This window comes from Sphaerodactylus townsendi, linkage group LG02 (genome assembly GCF_021028975.2).
Source record: "Sphaerodactylus townsendi isolate TG3544 linkage group LG02, MPM_Stown_v2.3, whole genome shotgun sequence".
NCBI lineage: Eukaryota > Metazoa > Chordata > Lepidosauria > Squamata > Sphaerodactylidae > Sphaerodactylus > Sphaerodactylus townsendi.
The window spans coordinates 36,825,469-36,849,737 of record NC_059426.1 but is presented as its reverse complement, the minus strand read 5'-3'; the positions used below and the strand labels follow the sequence as shown (position 1 = coordinate 36,849,737).

Sequence of the window (24,269 nt, the reverse complement as noted above, 5' to 3'; positions counted from 1 at the left end):
GATATTCCCTAATCCCTCTATCATACACAGACTTTTTTTCCAGTTTAACTGTTTACCTTTGCTTTAGGAAACAATTATAAAATTACTTGATGTGAAGCTACATTCTTTGACAAAATCCAAACAGAAATAGTATCATAGATCAGGGCCAATTAAGATCAGTAATGGTAAACAAAACGACAAAATGAGAGGAAGAGACTAAAAAGAGAGGGTTGATGGAAGTATGATAGGCACTATATATATTGCATTCTTAAGATGATAATCAATTTGAATAATGACTGATTTGTATATTTTCTTTTTTTGAATATTTTTATTGAAAATTTAAATTGTTACATCGATATTTACATATTATAGAAAACTCAGTCATTGAAATAAAAAAAACATATATTTTCAAATGTAGAGAAGCCATTGTGTCATTATTTGTCTGTGCCCTGGGGCAATGTTTGTGTGATGTTTGTCCCCCTGAAACTCCATTGAAGGCAGCACTGTGCTGCCTCCCTTGCACCATCCCCAACTGCCAAGGAACTCATTCCTCCTGCAATCTGGATTGGGCTGACCATCTTGCAGTCTGATACAATGGTCCAAACGCCTGCTTGGGTCGAATCTTTGATGAAAGTGAGGTACTAAGTGAGGGAGCAGCAGTGGCGTAGGGGCTAAGAGCAGGTGCACTCTGATCTGGAGGAACCGGGTTTGATTCCCAGCTCTGCCACTTGAGTTGTGGAGGCTTATCTGGGAAATTCAGATTAGCCTGGGCACTCCCACACACACCAGCTGGGTGACCTTGGGCTGGTCACAGTTCTTCTGAGCTCTCTCAGTCCCACCCACTGCACAGGGTGTTTGTTGTGAGGGGGGGAAGGGCAAGGAGATTGTAAGCCCCTTTGAGTTTCCTTCAGGAGAGAAGGGGGGGATGTAAATCCAAACTCTTCTTCTTCTACTACTAATTAACAGAATGATGTGGAAGAGGCCCATATATGTAGATTGGCCTTTAAGAAGCAGAAATGAGAAAAAAGGGTCTCCTACACTGCCTGATGATAATATGAGCTGCATCCGTCAATTCCTTTCTCTTCTTCTGAGGCCTGCGGTGGAGATCACCACTCTTAATTCATTGAGCCTACATTTTGAACCACTATCATGAGATGCTTTTACATCTAAAAACACAGGTAAGGTGACTTACCTCCACAAATCAATCCTCTAAATCTCACACAAGAGAAGTTGTCACATTCACAGTATGGCCCATAAATACGTCCGTATGCTGATAGATGGCAAATGCACTCTCCACAATAGCAGTCACCTCTGCCACTACAAGAGCTCTGCTCAGGAGAACTTCTACAGGAATCTGAGCTCAGTGAGTCGATTTCACTACATTTGCATTGAGGACCCATGTGACCAGGGTGGCAAGCACATACTCCACACTCCAGGGAACCACTCCCATTGCACATGGAACTGTTCATCTCGGCTTCCTTCTGACAATTACAGTCGCACTGTGGCTGTATTTCAATTTCCAAAGTTTCACTCAGACCCAGAGGCCTGATTATGATGTTCTTTCTACTTTTCTCACAAGCAGGGAGACTTAATGTCACATTGAAAGTCACCTAAATGAACGATATCTGTTATTTAATCATTTGTTACTTTTGACGCATAATGCAGACAAGTCAGCATAAAAATTTAAAATATGAACTGGAAATAATCATAGTGAATTAAATAAAGGACTGGAAAAGTTTTAACACTAGACAAAATGCACTCAGTAGACAGGAAACATTAGTAATTCCAAAGAGTGACATGAAAGGGACTTGAAGGAGTTGTTCGGTTTCATAGTTTTAAAAATCATTGAGGGGATATCCCATCTGTAGAAAAAGATTTTTTTTAAAGGAGGACTATAATTTGGAAGTCAGAAAATTACATGCTGATTTTCAAAACAATTCCATCTTCATCCAAAATCTGATGCTTCTCTGCTGGATGACTGTAATTGGACTTCCTGTCTAATAACAACGATTTCGATCAGGGATAAACCCATCCCCACGATCTTTCCCTGAGTTGGAAATACTAGATGTGTTTTTCTTTGGATTTGCTCAATAATTTTGTAAGACCTACCTGTAATTCTCCATAATAAGAAATGCCATGTAAATACCTTAAAATATAATTTACTTACTGTTTCTCCCACTTTGACGTGGGAACATTTCTTTTGGTGTGGAAACACAGTGCCATTGGTACAGACTGCAGTGAAAGCAAGATTTAATCCATCTGTATCTCCCAACGTTTCCAGCTCGATTTCAGATCGGATTGCCTTAAAGACATAATAGTTGGCAAAATATCGCGGGGAAATTAATGCCTTGCAATTGGTCTGACAGATAATTGCAGTTACATTCTTAACTACTCATCCTATAATGGAAAATGAAATCAGAGAAAAGCAGTGGTAATATTACAGCACAAGGGAAAAACACATGAGGATTGAAGGGGAGGAAAGAAATCTCATTTCGGTTTTGCTTTTCTTCTTTGGCTAACCTGGTAATACCTACAGACTCCCCTTTCTCCTCTCCCTCCCTTCCTCTCTCTCTCTGACATATCTAATATTTTACTTTTTCTTTACCTGGTCCTCCCCTCCCTTCCTCATCCACTTTTTCTGTTCCTGTGCCCCATCTTCAGCTTTCCCTGAAACGTGAAACTTCAGGTTTTTAGAATGCATCTAAATCCCATCTTCACCTTTCCTTCCTCCAATCCTTTTTGGTCTGTTTATGTGATAATGTAGTTTTGTAAAAAAAAAATTAATCAAAACAGCACCTATTTTATAGAATTTTCTTTGGCATTCCCCATTTTCCTGCAAGCTTGGGATTTCTTCCAAGTGTGTAGAAAAATACTATCTGTACATGAACCTATTTTGTGGATTCAAGTGCTCAGATCAATATTTAGAGTCAAATGTAATGATTACACTTTCCCCCTTCCCTAAGCAGTGAGAAGCCTCACAGGCAGCATTACTTGGGTTGGTTGTCAATGAAGAAGACAGCAAGCAGTATTTTAGCATTTTTTGTAATATTTGCATTTATATATAAATAAATTAGCAGAATCCTATAATGAATGTGTATATTTCTACAATCAAAGGAGTTACAGCCAGCATACAGCCACTCCTTCCTCTCTCTAGTGGTAGTTCAGACTTTCTGTTTACTGTCACAATACTGAGTGTAAATGTGTCAGTTCTGAACAGCCTTAGTGACCCATGGGGAAGGCACAAAATTTTTTTCTGGCTTCCTGGATGTAAAGTTATTGGACAGCAGGAAAATTCTGTTCAGTAAGTCTGTCAGCATTCCTGAGGGCCTATTCATAGCTGAAATAATTCTTGAATGAAACAACATGGATGGCTTCGGTTTTCATTTTAACTTATTCCTCTTCATCCTTAAACATTATACATCCTTATACATTAACTACTGAAGGGACCGCTGCTGAAGAATGACTCCCTTTTCACATTTAGTTAATAGAGTTTTGTTTTTCCACTCTTGCTTGCACATCTACTTTGCTTGAAATGAGGGCTGTGAAGACACAAAGAATTTGTTTTGGATTTTACAGCTTTTACCGCTCTTAACCTCTCAAGGCACGTACTGACACGTTCAATGAAGGCTGTGAGTCACGTCAGAAGGGAACATGAGAACATCTTACAACAAATATTTTGACAGCTTAGAGTTTTCTTATATGCTTACTTCCTCTCAAGAATTTAAAAGCCAGCACATCTGTGAATAATAATACCTTGTGTATGTACCACAATTTTGAAGTGGAAAGCCCTCACTACCTAAGAAACTTGGGTATGATTACCTTCCGAAGGGCAAATGATTATGATTTTTTTTTGTTAAAAGAAGGGGTGGGAATAAAACTGAAAGGAAAACTTATTTTCCTTAGATCACATTACTGAACTATGTAGGCCAAACAGTGATATGGGGAATGTGAGAGGGGAGAAAAGAACCATAATATGTTTCTATTTGGATGTCAGTGAAGTGAAGGAGAATATTGATATAAAACTGCCCAATCTGCTATCCATGGCCAGGGATTCTGAGAGAAAGGAACTCAACTGGAGTACAAAATTCTAGATATTTTCCCCACTGTGGGAGGTCAATTAAGCCTGGCAAGAATTCATTTTTTCCTTTTGAGTTATTAGTACTTTAATTTGTATCTTTCCTTTCTCCTCACTTGGGACCCAAAAAGTCTTACATCCTCTTCTCCATTTTATATTTCCAACAACTGTATAAGCTAAGCTAGGCCACGTGGCAGCCAAGATCAAACAGTAATAGGGTTGCCAGTCTCCAGGTGGTGACTGGAGATCTCCCGCAATTACAACTGATCTCCAGGTGACAGAGATGTTCACCTGGAGAAAATGGCTGCTTTGGAAGATGAACTCTATGGCATTATATCCCATTGAAGTCTTTCCCCTCCTCAAACTCTGTTCCACTTTCCAAATCATTCTCCACCCTCAAAATCTCCAAGTATTTTCCAACCCAGAGCTGGCAACCCTATCCAGTAAGCTTTCAAGGCAGAATAGGGATTCAATCCTGGATCTTCAGATCCTAGTGTGACACTGGACCCACTACAATACATTGGCTAAGGTGTGAGTTAAGTCTAGAGGCTATGTGTGTGGACAAGACAAGCAATCTTTATCTAGAAGTCCACAATAATCTGTTCTGTTCTGAGTAATCTGGTCTGTTCTGAGGTAATCGAAGCACTTTGTGGACTCTCACACTCCTCCCTTTTCTATTGTAAACACAGATATTTTTGATCTTTATCAATAGGCTTTAAATGTCTTGCACATTCATAGTGATCATTTTAAGTGACTATGATGTGAAATGTCAGGTTTTTAGAATGTATCAACGTCTTCTGCCAGAAATGGGGAGGGCTAAAACCAGTCAGAGAAGGACATAGCTGCAAGGCACAATTCTTTGCAGTTTGAATTTGGCCAGAGAAAGAGAGCATTATGAATTTGGGAAGTTCATGGGAAAGTTTATGGAAAAGTTTGTGGGGAAATTGGTAGGAGGTTGTAGGTGGTAGTATAGATGGTTTAGAACAAGGTGACCAGACGTCCCGCTTTTGGCGGGACAGTCCCGCCTTAAACCAATTTGTCCTGCGTCCTGCGGGGTTTTTTTTTACTGTCCCGATTTTTGGAAGGCTGCCGCACTGCCTTCTGGGGCGCTCGCCTTTTTTCGCCCTGTGACAGAAATCCTGAATGTAGCATTTAAGAGAGGTGGACTCTAATTTGGAGAACCATATTTCATTCCCCACTCCTCCACATGAGTGGCGATCTCTTATCTGGTGAACTGGATTTGTTTCCCCATGCCTACACATGAAGCCTGCTGGGTGACCTTGGACTAGTTGTAGTTCTTTCAGAACTCTCTCAATCCCATCTACCTCACAAGGTGTCTGTTGTGGGGAAAGGAAGGGAAGGAATTAGTAAGCTGCTTGGAGACTCCTTATGGGAGAGAAAGACAAGATATGAAGTCAAACTGTTCTTCTCCTAGGTCCTGCATTTTAAAGGAACCCTTGGGGGCAGCTCTGGACTGATCCAATTCCCTTTGACAAGGGGTGGGTCTCTGTGGGATATGACCAAAAGGGAAGACTTGGTTTCTGGTGCAGGTCTCCTCCACTCAAGCCCTGACCTTCACCACTGTCTCAAAAAGGCCCAAGAAGAGTGGATATGCTGCCTGCCTCAAACACAGGGTTGTTGGCAGGTGTGGCTCAGCCACAGAACTCTGCTTCCTTGCTCTGTTGTGTATTGGGAATGACTGACTTGGGGGAAAATGTCCCAGGCATGTTTCCCTGGACTGCAGCTTGCCCTGCTTCTATTTAGGGTCTCACCCCTAAAGATGCTTCAGCTGTCATCAGAGTCTGCATGCCTACTCAGGAGTCTTCTTTGACCTGGCACGTTCAGGATTTATTCCCACGTAAGCATGATTAGGATTGCAGCCCTAAAAATGAGCTGGTTAGTGCTTCATTATGTCTGTGCATGTGTAGGTTGAATTGGCAAAGTCATAGCTCGCCTAGGGCTTAAAAAAACACTGGGCCAGCCCGGTTCTGAACAAACAGGCAAAGATATGCTTTGCAAAATGCATTAGTCACACTGGCTAAATGTAAAAAGGACAGAAAACTATATATATTTCCCTGTTATCTTTTAGCAGACAGATCTGGAAGAATGGAACAAAGGCCATTCATGCATGCATGCTTACCCCATGGCTGTGTGGTTTTCCTCCTGTGAAGTGTCCCCAGCTGAGCTGATCTACCATTTTGCCCACCCACCACTTCGTCCATGTTTCCTTGCAACCTCCACTTAGAAAGGTTGCCTGTCTCTTCCCTTTCTTAAAGTCATCTTTGGCCTAGCATTACTTCACTAGGCCGTATCAATTTCACAGGGTTCATAGCTCTGACAATAATGATGAAGGGAGGGGGAACTGCACCTGGGGCATGAGCTGCCCACATGTCCCTTCCCCTCCCCCGCGCTGCCCTGCCCTGCCCTGCCTCTGACACGCCCCCAAATGCCCCGACACTCCCCCCAAACACCCCTGCCCCCGACATGTGATGGCAATGGCGACGCCTGGGACAATCCACCCCAGACGTCCCCATTGCTGCTACGCGTCTGCTGGCAATAGACCATCACCATTAATTTTTTTTAAGAAGAAGAAGAAGAAGAAGAGTTTGGATTTATATCCCTCCTTTCTCTCCTGCAGGAGACTCAAAGGGGCTTACAATCTCCTTGCCCTTCCCCCCTCACAACAAACACCCTGTGAGATAGGTGGGGCTGAGAGGGCTCCGAGAAGCTGTGACTAGCCCAAGGTCACCCAGCTGGCGTGTGTGGGAGTGCCCAGGCCAATCTGAATTTCCCAGATAAGCCTCCACAGCTCAGGCGGCAGAGCTGGGGATCAAACTCGGTTCCTCCAGACTAGATACATGAACTCTTAACCTCCTATGCCACTGCTGCTCCTACCTCCTACACCACTGCTGCTCCTTAAGAAGCCTTTCTGGTCGTTCAGAAATGGTGGCCTGAAGAGTGGGAGAAAATAATGTAGTACAGGCAGGGAAAGACAGGGAAGAGTGAGGAAACCCAAAGAAAGCTTAACTTATGGTTCCCCTTCACTTTCCCCGCAAAGGGAGAGAAGAAGTTGCACTTTAAGAGCTTTTGGAAACTACTGGAATTTTCTGATCTGATAGCAATGCCACTGCTAAAGAGGGGGAAATGTGTGCATAACCTAGAATTAAACATGAAAGGAATATATGCTCAAAGCAAAAGAGACCGCACATGCGTAAAAATCCAAAGGCTACATACAAACAATTTGTTTATCAGAAGTGATGACTGTGATGACTATCTATTACTTCTGTTCTACCATTTCATCAATTACAATGCTACAGTCCAGCTGGATTGATGCCTTTAGTCCTTTCTTCAGAATAGATCTTCAGTAAATATTAGATGTTGTCTCTAGGCTACAGGGTTGTTTAATCCACCAAGAATGCAATCCTATGGAGAGTTTAACCTTTCTAAGCCATCTTGGACAGGTTCCCTGCAGAGACGGCATATAAATTTCCAAATAAAGAGGTAGATTAATAGATGGATGGAAGGATAGATAGATAGATAGATAGATAGATAGATAGATAGATAGATAGATAGATAGATAGATAGATAGATAGATAGATAGATAGATAGATAGATAGATAGATAGATAGATAGATAGATAGATAGATAGATAGATAGATAGATAGATAGATAGATAGATAGATAGATAGATAGATAGATAGATAGATAGATAGATAGATATAGATGTACGTCACGTACCTCTAAGAATGGCACCACTGCTCACATTCTTATGATACTGTAAAGTCAAGTCTAAATCAAACTGTATTCTATCAGCAATGATGGTTGAAAGTTCACACCAGTTTTATATCAGTGTCTTTTATATCAGTGCCCCCCCCCCCCCCTTTCACTATCTATATAACCACTATCAAAATCCTGATTTACTGGCTGCATTCTGCTAACTAAACTCATTAAAATAGGTGTATAGAATTGTTATCATCATGTAGTTGGAACAAGGAAAATTGTTCCTCAGTAATAGTAGCTTGCTTTCTTACATTAAATTCTTCTTTCAGCTTAAAACATGTTACTGCATGGTGAATGCCTCATACACAAAAGTGGACTATGACCAAATGAATTTGATTTCATGAAATCCTAAACGGCACATTCAAAACAATATTATTATTACCATACCTTATAAGCATCAATAATTAGCTGGAGGACATTTCCAGAATCTTGCTGAAGTAGTCCAACAGTAGCCCCAGGAATAAGAGCAGCATAGTTCTACATTTTAAAAAATGACCAGAAATAATAATACATTAATGTACAGAGAGTCTGAACAAATCGTTTGATGAAAAAAAAGATTTCTGAATTCCAGTGTATACAATAACTTGCATGATTTTAACAAAAATATGTAGGTTCAAATCCAACCACAGTTAATTGTGACTAAGTCACCACCGAAGCTAGTGTGGTAGTTGTGGGAAGGAATAATCACTAGAAATACCATCCCAAGTGCCATTGGATTAAAACCTGATCTTACCAATACTGAATCAGAAATAAATCAAACTGGGGGCAATGAGTTGGGCACTATGGAAGATTTCCCAAATGGGGAGGGGAGAAGATGATTTATAATAATACTTTCCTTGCACTATAGATTACGACCTGTTGCTTTCCAAGGTATCTCCTATCTCCCATGAACATCATTGGGGGTGGGTGGGTGGGATTTTGTGCTGCAGAGGTAGGGAAGATTGGCTCTACTGAAGGAAATCCCTTCCATCAATGGAAATTTAATGCTGTTTTCAAATCAATAGGATTTGCTCCATAATAAAAGTGGTTATAACTGGAGCCTTCATCATGACTGAAGCATTCAGGCCAAATTGTACAGGAATATAAGAAATGATTAGAGGTCAAGATTAGTAACATGTAAGGAACATAAAATCTCTTACTAACAGTCATAGTTGCTAACAGTATGACAATGGCAGTGGTGTAAGGGACAGTGGTGCAGAGGCATTTACACTGGTGGTGATGAGTGCTTGGCAGCCCATTGTTTAGGTGCTAGTATCGCTGAAATGCCAGGGCTTCTCCAGTGCAGGAGTCTATGGGCCTTTCCCCACTTACCTTAAGCCCCGCACTACTTGAGGAGAGTAGCGTGGGATCCCCCGGCACTCCCCACGACAGGGGCGGCGACAGCACAGCCGCCCCGACGCTGCCGCTGTCGCGCCCCCTCAGCGCACAGCATCCCTGGTGCTCTTGCAAAGGGCGCCTTTTGATGACCCCGCGCAGAGCGCAGAGCGCGGGGTCGTGGGGACACCGGGGCGCGCACCAGGGATGCCACGCGCTGAGAGCAGCACGCGGCATGGGGGGGGGGTAGGGGAGAATGGGGAAACGCCGTACGTCAGCACCATATGTGGAGCTGGCTTTGTTTCCTGAGCTGTTTCAGCCCACAAAGGTCCCAATTTGCTGGTGCAGACTTCCATGGAGACTGGAGGGGCATCCCTGTCAGCTTGCTGGCCACAGCACAGCAAGCCTCTCTGGAGGCAGGGTGGCTGTTTTGTGGCTGTGCCATTCCTGGCTGTGGTGCAACTACCCCCCTTAGAATTGCACTGTATGTAATGAAGTTAAAGCCTGGAACAGTGTCTGTAACAAACCTACTCTGGGCCAGCGTATTCTTACATATGTGCTGAACGTTTGTCTTTTTCTCTGTGTATGGCTTTTTGCTTATATCTCTCTGGAGGAAGGAGATACAGGGAACGCTGTGCTAAATCAACAGAATTAAACATATTTTATGTACTAAAAAGCAGTTGTGCATGCCAAATTCTTGTGGCTCAGTACTCTAAAGGACAATTTGTGTCCAGGAGCTGCATTTTGGAAAAACAGACTGTGTCTTGTGAAATTAGCCTCAAGAATATAGCAGCCTTTTATCTATACTTTACCAAAGTACAGCAACTCATAAGGGACAGTTAACTTACAAGGCTGAAATGTTACTGCATATTGGGCATTTTGAAAACAGTTTGAGAAAACACTACGATTGGTATAAATAGTTCTATAGCTGTAGGCTGGGTTCCAGTGAACCATGCAGTCGATTTCATTTGTATAACAGAAGAATTAAACTTTCTTTCAGAAACTTTCTTTCTTTACACACTACATGAAAAACTGATTGAAGTGAATTTCAAAATTAGTGTTAAAAAGAGGAACCCCTTCCCAGCAAAAAGAAGTATGTGTGGATATAAAGTACCTCTTCCATAATTAGTCACCAAGAGCTTATACAGAAAAGACAAAGGCAGATTTTGCATGGGCCAAAAACAGCGGTGTGAAAATGGTGTGAAAACGGTGTAAAAGGATTTAAAAGGGTGTAAAAGGGTTTACACCATTTTCACACCATTTTCACACCACTGTTTTTGGCCCATGCGGAATCAGCCAAAGATAAGTTCCAGGCTTCCGCAGCTTCATGAAGAAAAGGCAGACAATTTTTAACCCTTCAATATTCACTCAATTTTACTATTTAAATCATCTCTCTGTGCTGCAAGTTGACATTTAAAAGGTGGGGGGGAGTTTGAATGTTTTAAAATATTTTTTGCTGCTTTAAAATACTCATAACAAAGTGGGAAGCCTGACTTTGAAAAGAGAAAGAGTAGAGATTAAAGAGTTAAATACCATCTTTTCCCTACATACCCCAAAGCACACTGAGACTGCATGATTCCATAATTTGTATTTGATATATAGAACCACCATGTGATCTTCATCTTCACTTCCCTTCTTTGAGCCATATATGGCAATGTCCAACCAAGTAGCAGTTTTACAGTCCCATCTATGAGCTCAATGGCGTGCCCAGCTGCCGCTCTCAGAGAGGCTTACTGGCATCATGGGAAGGCTTGTAAAACAAAACCACCTCCATGCAACTGAGAAACCTCTATGGGGCTGAATGGACGTAATGCAACCCTGTCAGCTCCGCCCCTGGTCACACCCCTGGACTGCCCCGCTGCATCACCAGCAGCAGTAGGGTCACTAGCGCAGCATCCTGCGCTGCATCTCAGTGCCAGGGGAGGGTGGCGGTGGCCTCATGGTGGCAATTCTGCTTCTCTGCTGAGCTAAGTGCCCCTGGAGAGGGTGAATCTACTGATGTGGCCACCACTTCCACAAGCAAATTCAGCCCCCCTTTGGATGGGACTCTGAGACTACCAACATCAGAGAGGACTATGGCTCAGTGGTACCACCCAGTGGTGGGATCCAAAAATTTTAGTAACAGGTTCCCATGGTGGTGGGATTCAAATTGTGGTGTAGCGCCAATGGGGCTGGGCGGGGCACAACGGGGGCATGGCCAGGCATTCTGGGGGCAGGGCATTCCTGGGCAGGGCTGTGGCAAGGACGCAGCCGCTGTGCTGGTCCTTGGGCGGGAAACGAATGCACGCAGGCGCAGGCTGCCACGCACGCTGGTGCACCTCCTGCTAGACTGCTTCAAGTTCTGCGCGCTACTGCTGAGAGGAAGGGCGTAACTAAGGCAAAAATCACGTGGCAAAATCACCAATTAGTAACCCCCTCTCGGCACACACAAATAATTAGTAACCTACTCTAGGGAACCTGTGAGAACCTGCTGGATCCCACCTCTGGTACCACCTCTGTTTAACAATCTCTGGAATATCCATTTAAAAGGATCTGGTAGAAAATGATGTGAAAGACTTCCACCTGAGACAGCTATCTGAGTAGACAATACTGACCTTAATAGACCAATGGTCTGACTAAATGGTAGTCATCTTCATGTGTCCAAAATACTATCAATATTTAATCCTTCTCTTTAAACAGAAGCTATGTCATGCTAAACCATAGCTGATAGGAGCTCAGATTAAAACAGCAACAATGAAGAATAGAAAACATATAATCTAAAGGCTGATAAATAATGTGTAGCAATATGAAAAGGCATCATTTAAATTATTAATCTCCTGAGAAGGGGAAATGTGTCTTAGGCCATACCACTCATACCTTCAGCCCTGGGCAGGTAAACAATTATTTTGTGAACAAAGCACAGCAAATAAGACAGACTGTAATTAATGCTTCTCTTGACAAGTCCCCTCCCACATCTTCAACTGAAGGCCATCAAAGGAGCATAGCTAACTGTATGAATCATCAGATTTATTTGAACAAGTCTGAACTTTGCAAGAGAGTTTGAAAAGCAAGGCTTTGATTTCAGTGAGGTACCAATACTTTTGCTTGTTTGTGACGTCTGAATGTGAGGTATCATAATCCTACAAAATGTCATAGTTCCGCAGTACACGACACTGGTTAGGCCTCACCTGGAATATTGTGCACAGTTCTGGAGACCTTCCTTCAAAAAGGATGTACACAGAAGGCAGCAAGTGTAGTGGAGAGCGATAAGACCGATCAGGGGCCTGGAGACCAAGCCCTGTGAGAAAAGGCTGAGGGACTTAGGAATGTTTACTTTGACGAAGAGGAGACTGAGTGGGACATTATTGCTCTCTTTAAGTATTTAAAGGGCTGTCACTTAGAGGAGGGCAGGGAGCTGTTTCTGTTGGCAGCAGAAGAGAGGACTCACAATATTGGGTTTAAATTATGGGCAGAAAGGTTCAGACTGGATATTAGGAAAAAATTACAGTAACAATAGTGTAACAGTAGAATCAGCTGCCTAGGGAGATGATGAGCTGGCAGTCTTTAAGTAGTGGATGGACCAACAGTTGTCTGGGATCCTCTAGGTCAGTGGTTCTCAATCTGTGGGTCGGGACCCCTTTGGGGGTCGAACGACCCTGTCACAGGGGTCGCCTAAGACTCTCTGCATCAGTGTTCTCCATCTGTAAAATGGATAGATGTTAAGGGTTGGGGGTCACCACAACATGAGGAACTGTATTAAAGGGTCGCAGCATTAGGAAGGTTGAGAACCACTGCTCTAGGTCTAGGTTGATCCTGCATTGAGCAGGGAATTGGACTAGATGGCCTGCATGGCCCCATTCCAACTCTATGATTGTATGATTCTAATGTGCTGACTGATTCAACATCAGCCATTCAGTGAAAGGAACAGTTGTAGTGACTGTATTCAACTGTACATTTGATTTGAGTGCAGACTATTGTGAAGGATTCTGTATCAGCTATAGTATAACATCACTCTCAAGCATCATTCTGTAGAGAACAAAATCCACTCAGTGCTTCCAATTACAATTTCTTTAAAACATGTCCTGAATAGTGCATTTTCAAGCTGTTGAGACTCAAGACACTTGGAGACCCTACCTGTGTTTGGTCTGTTTTGGTCTACATTGGTTTCTAGGGAAGGTTTATGTGGGAAGGACCAGTGGGTCTTTACAAAGATGGCCTTCTTTATATACAGAACTCCTGCCATAGAACAATACAAAGTGATTGACACTTACTGGAAACTGAGCTTTTGGAGGCAAGCACTGCATGGTGGTCTAAATCTATTTACATAGGTATACTGAGGGCTTCCATTGTACCTCTCTACATCTGGAGTGACAACTATAGTGTAACTGCCACTGCTACTGTATCTGTATTGAATAATGTGTCCCTTATTCAGCAAAGTGTCTTCTTCCCTGGTTGTGGAAGGGTAACAGATTTCAGTTTCTTAATATCAGTCTATCTCAAAATGGCTGAACTCCCAAGGTCTCATTTGTCCATACAGAGTTTTCATTAAAATGTCCCCAAATCCACCTTATAAATAATGGATGGGCTTGTTGGTTACCATGCTCCTAATTTTTCAGTGCACTGTCTGTCAGCGAGATATATAGCTCAGATGCAAAAAAGTGTTTCTCTTTTGTTTCCTATGAACAGAAACAGCTCAAATAACGCTCATTTCCTGTGGTCTTTAAAACATTTCCAAAATACTAATTGATTTCTATGATGAGATTATAGAGGCAAAAAACCAAAAAAATGCTATCTTATATAAGGTGACCAGATGGTCACCTTTGTGATGCGGGACAAGGAAGCACACGGGCTTCTGGGGCTTGCCATTTGCCGCCCTGTGACAGGGTGGCAAACCACAAGCCCCAGAAGCTAGACGCTGGGTCAAGAGGGAGGGGACAGCTTGGGCTTCTTGGGCTTGCCATTGCCCTGTCACAGGGCTGACAAATGGCAAGCCCCAGAAGATCCATGCGCCCTGTTTGAGGCTGCCACACTGCCTCATAGCCCTTCAAGGCAGTGCAGCAGCCTCCCAAAAATCGGGACAATTTGTAGAACCCGCGGGATGCGGGACAAATTGTCCAAAGGCATGACGGTCCCGCCAAAAGAGGGACGGCTGGTCAGCCTAATCTTATACCACTGTCTGCCTCTTCAAACATGGATCTGAGCTATTTGTCTGTTTTTCCCTTAATACTTAATTTGCTATCAAAATGCCCAAGTGTATTCCCACATGAATCTGTACCAAGGACCACTAGCTGAACAACAGTTATGGTAAGCAGCACTGTTTTTTCTTATAATCAAAATTAGTCATAATCTGAGGTCCTCATTTCTGTAAGACTGTTTCTCACTGTATAGTTTTCCCAATGCCAATTATATTCTGCCAATCAAGGCCTACTATTTGTTTCTAGCTGCAAACAAGTTCATACAAATCTGGCTACCTGTTAAAGCTTTTCCTGTGTTGATAATGGTATCATGGATGGAACCTACTTTGCCCAATCCAAAGTAGGGCCTACTGGGATATGGTTTTGTGGTGCTACTGCAAGTTTGAATTATTTAAACTGGTTTTAAAATATGTTTAAAATTAACAGTTTGATCCTCACACTCACTCGTATTTTTAGTTTTTTTAAAAGTAGGGTTCATAGATTTTATCAACATTTGTTTGTTGTTGTTTGTTTTTATTTCATCTACTGGGATTCTTTGAGAGAGAGATCGGATAGAAATAGTTTGCATATGAACAAATACATGGAACAGATTATTGGAAACATAATCACATATGAAAATTAAACATAACCATTTCATTGTACAAATGCTTTATATATCTGCAACTCCCCATCATAAACCATCTGTACTAAACTTGCAACAGAAGCCCACATTAGTTTTGTATTTCTTTTGTTTAAGTACATATTTAGATCATAGTGCATTCAGAACTGAAAAGAAGAATACTGGGCAAAGAAATCCTTAGATAAGATGTTACTGGCTTCTGTTTAGTCTGTGCAGTATTATTTAATCCTCAGTCACTACAAAATCACATCTTCCTTTGGAGTTTGATGTCCTTAGTTACCTGAGTGGTCTACCTTTGTTTGTATAAAGGGCACCATATTTCAGTATCTCTGGATCTGTTGTCATATCATTGATGCAATTTCTATGCTCCTGTTTAAAACACTGCGGCAGGTTTTTGTGATGTAGGGAACATGCATCTGTTCCACTCTTAGGCCCCTTCCGCACACGCAAAATAATGCGTTTTGAAACCACTTTCACAACTGTTTGCAAGTGGATTTTGCTATTCCGCAAAGCTTCAAAGAGCACCGAAAGCAGTTTGAAAGTGCATTATTCTGCATGTGCGTAATGAGCCTTCGTTCCATATTTTCACTGTTGAATTAGATTTGAGTTCCTGTGTTTACAGAATTCATCCCGCTTTAATGAGATTAGTGTCCTTCACTGGGGGACATTGGAACCTTTACATGGACCTTTTTATATTAAAGTTGTATGAAAATCAAAAATCAAAGTTTAAGACCAGTTACTGGAAGTATTTTGCATTGCATCTGAACCACTCTGGAGATCATAATCAATCAATCAGTTTTGCGTGCTTACCTCATACAAATGAATCTGCTTCTCTGTTACTGCAAAAATTACTAAAATATTGTTTTGACCGATCTTGTCTATTAATTGTCCAACTGTTGGGTATTCCTGAAGACAAACATAAAGAACAAATAAATCCTAAGAGAATGGACAAACTTTAAATAGTGATTTAAAAAACACTGTACATTCATTGCCTTGTTGAGAACACTTTGGCCCCTTCCACACATGCAGAATAATGCACTTTCAATCCACTTTCAATGCACTTTGCAGCTGGATTGTACTGTGCGAAATAGCAAAATTCACTTGCAAACAATTGTGAAAGTGGATTGAATGTACATTATTCTGCATGTGCGGAAGAGGCCTTTCTTGGGTATAAGCCCCACTGAATAGGCCTGCTTAGAATACTGAGTAGATCTGTTTAGGATGGCACTGATAGAGAGCAACCCTAAGAAGGTCTACTCAGGATCCTATTCTGTCTATTTAGAAGAAGAAGAAGAGTTTGGATTTATAGCCCCCCTTTCTCTCCTGTAGGAGACTCAAAGAGCCTTACAATCTCCTTGCCCTTCCCCCCTCACAACAAACACCCTGTGAGGTGGGTGGGGCTGAAAGAGCTCTGAGAAGCTGTGACTATCCCAAGGTCACCCAGCTGGCATGTGTGGGAGTGTACAGGCTAATCTGAATTCCCCAGATAAGCCTCCACAGCTCAGGCAGCAGAGCTGGGAATCAAACCCAGTTCCTCCAGATTAGATACACAAGTTCTTAACCTCCTACGCCACTGCTGCTCCTTAATGGGACTTATTTAATGGGACTTATTCCCAAAAAAGTGTTTTGAGGATTGCATTGTAAAGTCTTCTCCATATTCTTATCTTACACGAGGGCTAGCAGGAACTGAGAAGACATTCCAATGCCCTTTGGTAGAATTATAACCTTTTTTAACAATCTTGCTTCTAGCCCTGTACAATCCAGTTACGTAGTCATTAATTTAATGAGGTGAAAGTCCCTCAATTATCTACATGCCTAGAAAATAAGCACCTGCTAAATTTCAGGCTCAAGCCACAAAAACAGGTTTGTGAAAATAAAAGCAATGTAAAAATTATTATGTTGATGGAGTAAAGCATTGAAGGGATGGCCTTACAGAGCTTTCATACTGAACAATGATATGTTGAACTTAAAAGAAAACTTGAAAGCTACATTTTTTAAATAGGAGTCTTGATATGAAGATATGAAAATGGGTATCAAATATTTCAGCCCTTATATGGGATATTCCTGGATTTCTGTGGGCGTTTTCCCACTTACCTTCTGCCCTGCGCTACTGTAGGCAAGTAGCGCGGGGTCCCCCGGCACTCCCCACTACAGGGGCGGCGACAACACAGCCGCCCCGACGCTGCCGCTGTCGCGCTCCCTCAGCACGCGTCATTCCTGGCGCTCTTCCAAACGGAGCCTTTTGATGACCCCGCGCAGAGCGCGGGGTCGTGGGGAAGCCTGGGTGCGCGCTAGAAATGACGCACGCTGAGAGCAGCGCGCGACATATGGGGGGTCATGGCAAGTGGGGAAACGCCCTGTGATAGAGTGTAACCAATAACTGCATACCAAAATGGTTGACATGGAGTATTCATTATTGTGATCCAAGTGGCATTCTCCGTCATTGGGAATAACAATTCCTGATAGTTTACTATCCATCCCAATATGGGAATCAGCATCAGTCACAAACACCAACAGATGCAACGAAATGTTTCTCCAGCCAATTTTTTCCTGGAATAAAAATGTAAAAAGTTTTGATTTTAACACTGTGAGGTTGATGTGATATGTGATGATAGGGCATGACATAAATCACTGTGTTGAGCTTATTATATGGAGAAATCTGTCTTGTTTTTATTAAAAATGATGCCATATCTTATACTACCAAAACTGAGTTTAAGGAATCACAATTACTAGTAGCCTAAACACAGGGAATGTGAATTTGATATGATTTTTAATTTTATTTACCTATATTTTTATTTGTATCCCGCCGTTCCCAAGAAGGGCTCAGGGCGGCACAGCAGTAAATGTAACACAGATAAAACAGCCAGTAAAATAATGGTTAAAATAACCACAGATGGCGAAAATCCCCCCCCCCCCCAATGCACCCATGGGAGGCCAGTGTTAGTACTGATTGGACTGGCTGGCTAGATGGAAATGCCTGGTGGAAAAGCTCCATTTTGCCGGCCCTGCGGAAATATCTATGTATTTGTATTCCAAGGATGTTGTTTGCCGCTGCTGGTGCACCAAAATGTATGTTGTTGATGTTGTTTTAACTGGAATTTCAATACCACATGAGACATAGATATTGTCATAGATTGAACAGTAGTCACGATGACAGTAATAATTCCAGGAAGCTACATACAGAGAGAGGCGGCAAGCTGCTTTGGAGATGGGATTCAATTTGCATATTAAGTGGTCTAAATAGATGGGTTTGCTCCAGATGTCAGCTTATTTTCTGGAAGCAGAGAGGAACCAGAGTTCCAATCCTGAACTGGTCTAATTATGTTGTTTGGAAATGTATAATTGGAGCTTTAAATAGTACCTATGCATTCTAAACTGTGTTGGAAAATAAAAGTCAAAACTTGAACCATGTACAAAGTAACCAATAATTTTCTATGATTTTCTTTAAATGCCTCTTTTTGTTTCTAAAACCAAATGTTTGTCGATTTGCTAAAATACTTGCCAGAATTTTTATTCTTTTTCCTTGATGTAAACTAGTGTTTTATAGGAGCCAGTTGGGAAGGAACTGGGAGGTAGAGAGTGCACATTCAGTAACTATGGCCTAGATCCGTGGTGGCGAACCTATGGCACTCCAGATGTTCATGGACTACAATTCCCATCAGCCCCTGCCAGCATGGCCAATTGTGTTTGCTCCAGATATGAGCCATGCTGGCAGGGGCTGATGGCCATGCTGGCAGGGGCTGATGGGAATTGTAGTCCATGAACATCTGGAGTGCCATAGGTTCACCACCACTGGCCTAGATCCTTTGATGTGTGTTAAGTGCTGCTAGTTGATGTTTTCACAGATTTGGGTTGCTCAGTGGTGTCTAATTAACTCACATCAGGTGTGTAGACTGGTATAAATAGAGTATAGATCCAACGGCAAAACCTAAACACTGAATCCTCTTTCTTGATTTGAATGTAAAAGTCCCACTTGAGTTTTTGAGTGATTATATGGCAATTAGTACCTTACTACAAAGTAATTCTATAACAAAGGGCAAGAAATATCTTTGATTTTTTTTCTTAAAGCAAGTTTGCTGTGATTGGCACTACAACTAAAATAGCACATGAAAGAACAAAGTGAATTTCCCTCCTATTTCTTTGAGGAAACATGTTCCATTTCCACTAATACCTTAATTCAGAATATTAACCATTTTCATCACTATTTAGCATTTGTAAAAGTGGTTTCCTCCAAATAAACACAAAGATAATACATGTATAATGATAAAGGGCATAGTGCCTATAAACAAGATTTGTTAATATGTATTAAATATTATGTATTAAATGTATTATGTATTGAAATGTAATATGTATTAAAAAAATTAAGAGAATTATTATATTTTAAATAAATAATTAGTAATGTTACAATTCTTTGTAAATTCATCGTATATGTGTATTTTGATCAATTTCCTGCAAAGCTATAATATAGCTGTCCCTAAGGACACTGTTCAAAATTTCTTTAAATAGCTGAGATACTTTCTTTCAGCTCTGATGGGAAAAAAAGAAATGAAGCTGTTTCCGCACGGCCATACTGCGGGGATGCGTCGGCATAAACGACGCCAACGCATGCCACCCGGGCCCTTTCGCACGGACGGTCCTGATAGTGGTAGGGAAGACGGCGCAGCCTGTGCAGAGGCTGCACCGTCCCCCAAATGCCTTACCATCCCCTCCAGCCTTCCGACGCGTCGCACAGACCAGGGGACACGCCCCCCTGCCCTGCGTGACAGCTCTGGAGTCCAAGGGCAGGAGGGGCGTGTCCCCTGGCCTGTGCGATGCACCAGAAGCCCGGAGGGGATGGTAAGGCGTTAGGGAAAGGGGGGAATGGCGCATTCCAGCCACTGCCATTCGCACAGCAGCGATTGGAAGATGCTGCTTCCAAAAATCCTCGCTCAGGGAGCGAGGTTCGTAAGCAGCGTCTTCGCACCGCTCGGGGGTTGCGAGGCCGGCGCTGCTGTGATGCAGCGGCGGCGGCCGTGCGAACCCTTCCCCAGGGATGCTGTTTTTAGCATCCCTGGGGCGCTCTTTACCGCCCGTGCGGAAAGGGCCAAAGTTTAGACAGGAAAGCTACCTATGAAGGTAAGAGCATTTAAAACATTATTTAGGGATATTCTGAAGTTCCAAATGTATTGAAGTAACCTCAGAAATCTTAGATTGAGACACTTGCCTAAGTTAACATGGATGACAAAACAACATGAAGCCACCATCCCAAGTGTCCACGTCAAATTGTTCGTATGTATACTTACATGCTCAAAATATATGGTGATATTAATATTAGTAATGGCATGGTGATAGGCATTTCCATACTAGATTCTAACAGTGCAGTCCAAAGCACAGTTACATTTTTCTAAGTCATTGATTTCAATGGAGTTTGAAGGATGTGACTCTCCTTAGGATCTTTACATGAAATAGAAACTAACCTCTCAGTCTAAGCCAGTCGTGCTTAGAAGGTCTGCCTTTTAGTTTTAATTTGCCCTTGATAAATATTAAATACACATATTTTTCTTACCTTACAAACGACGGCCTGCATAATTGCGTCAAAACCTGCCTCTGGAGTGTCTATATTAGCACTAATTTTCTGCTTTTTCACCATTCCATTAAATCTTTCCGAGTCATTTGTCAATGACAGAATATGCCTGTATCCAAATGTGGGTGAGCAATCATCTGTGAAACCTCTGTAAAACAAATGGCATATATATCTTGGGGTAATGCTACAAATCACATGAAATACCTCCAGAATTAAAAATGCAGCATGGCCATGTTCAGTGGTCCACATATGCTTGAAGAATGGCACCATACGCTCTTGAATAGCCCTGGGAAGCATTGTAGCCTTGAGATGTTATCTGTCGGCAACATGACTGATTGAGATCTTTAGTATTTTTATTACAGTATTTATATATTTGCTGTCAATAGGAAGAATACCCTTCTGCAGCAAACGTTAACCCAGATTTTGAAAGGCTTCGCTATAACGGATATGTTCTACTATGAACCAGTACATCACAGGTGAAATGGGATCTGAACAGATCACTCCTAAGTAAAAGACTAACATGAATTATTCAACAAACTAGAATATTTCTTCTAGCTTTCCCATCCCCCCTCCTTCAGCTAAATGGTAATGCAAAAGGTTTAAAAACAAATACATCCAAACTTCATTTTCCATCAGAAAAGAAGTTTCTAAAGCAAGTAGAAAGGGGCAAAACCTTGTCAAAATGATTAAAGGAATGGAATCAGTCAAATTATGTTGTCAGAAAAATACACTTAAGTCCAGATGAAATGACTGAAGATAAAAACACAAGAAAGATTATGGCCCCAGCAGTAATTGATCTGGGTGCCTTTGCTGCCAACCTGCAAGGATTCTCTATTTCCTCTGGCACAGTTTTGATGAATGGTGAAACTGGTTTTTCTACAAAAGTCCCAAACCCCAGCTGAAAGTTACTCGTGAGTTTAGACATTTCTTTCGAAAGCGTAGAACCTAATTCCTTTATTGTGTTCAGATCATCAACCATTGAAGCTGAAAGATCCATGAGGTAGTAGAGGTCAACTGGATAATCTTCAGTTTGGCGAACATTGATCTGTATTGTTTCTTCATGTCCTTGAGAAACCAACAGGGAAGACAAAAACAAACAAACAAGTGAACACAGCTGTATCTAAAGTGTGCAAGGGGAAATTCAAAATTGCTAGAACCAGTGGTGGGATTCAAATAATTTAACAAATGGTTCCGGTGGTGGGATCCAAATAATTTAACAACTGGTTGTTTACAAGCACCATTTTAACAACCGTTTCTGCCGAAGTGGTGCAAACCTGCTGAATTCCACCACTGGCTAGAACCTGCTTATTTTGACACCAGATAATATTTTTCCAGGGTTGTTGTTGTTGTTTTTTGTCACACAACTGATTTTAACTACAGTGCCAGCCCTTTTGATACCAGCTTGCAGCACACATTAGGCTGGTGGTGCTGGGTTTGAATGGTGTCGTTAAAATTGGCTCCATCATATTCTTACAAGCATGTAATACAACGGAGCTAACACACTTTGAATTCCTAGTGGCAAGAATACCACAGAGACAACATCTAAAGCAAGATGTAATCAGGAGAAGCTTTGTGCTAATTGCCTACATATATACTTACCCTTGGGATTAATCCATATGATAACGTTACCAAAACTTTCTGGCTATTTGTTATCATGTAATACAATTGTTAATATTTTGTGTTATCTCACAAGTGAAATCTGAATTTTAATAAGGTAGCAGTTGAATAGTGACACATGAAACAATATACATTGTAAGCAAAGGTATCAGAGGAAAGGGAATAGGTTGCAAAAATCATTGAGGCTTTTTTTTCCTTCCTTTCTTCCTGGCATCTGGTGGGCCACTGTGAGTAGCAGAGTGCTGGACTAGATAGACTCTGGGCTGATCCAGCAGGCTCTTTCTTATGTTCTTATGTCTGTCAATCCCTGTCTATTAGGTCTGTCACAGCCTAACATAAAAAGGACGGCAAACCTTTTCACTTTGGAATGCGTCCCTAGTAGGGATGCTCCCTGACGTTAGCACTTCTTAGGATCTTCCCCCCATCAGTCTTTATGCAGCTTTATTGTGCCTGCATGGTCTATGAGGAGCAACCCATGAGTAAGCTGGCTAGGAGCCTGATAGTTGGAGGTGCTAATGCAGAAGGGTTTTGGGTTTGCCATTACTGTATCCTTGCCTGGCTAAGGTACAGCACAACACAGGCTCTATGCATGTGTACTACTTAGATGCCATGTAGAAATATAAACCTGACTCATAAGAGTACTGTTTACATGCAGGGGTCTGTGAGTCCTACCCTTCAAGCTCAGTATGCCTTCTGTACTAATGAAGGGCACTTCTCATTTTCTATGACATAAGTGGGTTCTATCTTTTTATGCCAAATGAATAATGCAATAGGAACCGGAACAGAGAGGCAAAATTCTTTGTCTAAAAAGTCCCTCTAACTTACACATATGCATCAGCAGTTATTTTACTATGAAAGTAATGTGTTGGTTAATGTGCTTAATGGTTAATGTTGCTTAATGTGCTTGGTTAATGTGCTTAATGTGCTTCATTTCAAACCTCTGATTTTAATCTAAAGAAAATGGAAGCTACAAAAGAAAAAGTTTATGAACTATGAAACTTACCTGGTCGCAGTAGAACCTTTAATTTTTGAGGAGAAATCTGAGTAACATCTGAATTATTTTCTTGGGCTCCTTCACTAAGGGGCTTATTTTTGTGAATTATTACTTTAGAAACAGGAAACTCAATGAAATTCAACTGGCATCCTTTTGACATAAGTCTTTCAGGAATGTCACATCTTATATGGATTTCAGATACGTCTGTAAAATTCTAAAACAAACCAAATGGGAAAGAACAGGATGAAATTCTGTACAAAACAAAACGTTAAATATATTCACTTGATTGACATATTTTTGCATAAATTCTGTCTTTGTGAATAGCATAGAAAAGTGGTGTAAATATAAACTAATTCAATATGTTCTAAATGTGCATAACTGTTACTAATTGGCTTACTTCATAAATTAGTCTTTTGGCTATGTCTTTGCCTTCTAACAAAGAACGTGTGCATTCACTAAATAGATGAAATCAGTATGTCATACTACAGTTTATAATCATGTAAGTGATATATCCTTTTCCTTACCACACTAGATCAATCTCTAATATTTTCAGTACCTAGAATTAAATACACATTATAGAGCAGTGTTTACCAACCTTTTCAATGTCACGGTACCCTTGACCTCACTCTTCATATCTCATGGCACCCCTGCCATCCCTCCCACCTTCCCCTCCCAGTGCCCCTGCTTGTACCACCCCCCACCTTCCCCTCCCAGGGTGAAGGGAAGAACTGGGGGGGGGGGGCAGGAAGTGGCTGCTGACCTTGTGGCAGGCCATGCCCCGAGCCAGCTCCATGTCTTTGCTGGAGCCGGCAGGAGACACCACAAAAGTGAGGGGGGGTTAGCATTGTCACGGTACCCCTGGGACATGCTCACGGTACCCCAGGGTACCACGGAACCCTGGTTGAAAATCACTGTTATAGAGTAATGTGAGTGGTGGTTCTCATCCCATCTTTATGATTTAAATCTCTCAAAATGCACTTAACCTCTGATTTCCAACAGCAGAAAGTGAAACACATAGAAAAGGTCATGTACAGAGGGTTTTTTTGAGGTGTTCTATATTGATCTCAGCTGAAAGAGTTGTGCTGTTCCACATACATATTCCATATAACTGTTTGTTCACATTATATTCAAGACAGAAACTCTTGCTTTTGTTT

The 24,269-nt window shown here is 41.7% G+C and overlaps 1 protein-coding gene across 4 annotated transcripts in view; it reads right to left on the bottom strand.

Annotated features, from left to right (window-relative positions):
• ITGB6 (integrin subunit beta 6) overlaps positions 1-24,269 on the bottom strand; it is a 94,337-nt gene that overhangs the window by 18,222 nt on the left and 51,846 nt on the right. For all 4 annotated transcript variants that reach the window (XM_048486340.1, XM_048486339.1, XM_048486338.1 and 1 more), the window contains 8 exons: positions 23,125-23,329; positions 21,323-21,569; positions 20,487-20,652; positions 17,330-17,491; positions 15,752-15,847; positions 8,222-8,311; positions 2,147-2,281; positions 1,172-1,589 (listed from right to left, as the gene is read on the bottom strand). In XM_048486340.1, the coding sequence (XP_048342297.1) occupies positions 1,172-1,589; positions 2,147-2,281; positions 8,222-8,311; positions 15,752-15,847; positions 17,330-17,491; positions 20,487-20,652; positions 21,323-21,569; positions 23,125-23,329 (1,519 nt within the window). The remainder of the gene's footprint in view (positions 1-1,171; positions 1,590-2,146; positions 2,282-8,221; positions 8,312-15,751; positions 15,848-17,329; positions 17,492-20,486; positions 20,653-21,322; positions 21,570-23,124; positions 23,330-24,269) is intronic.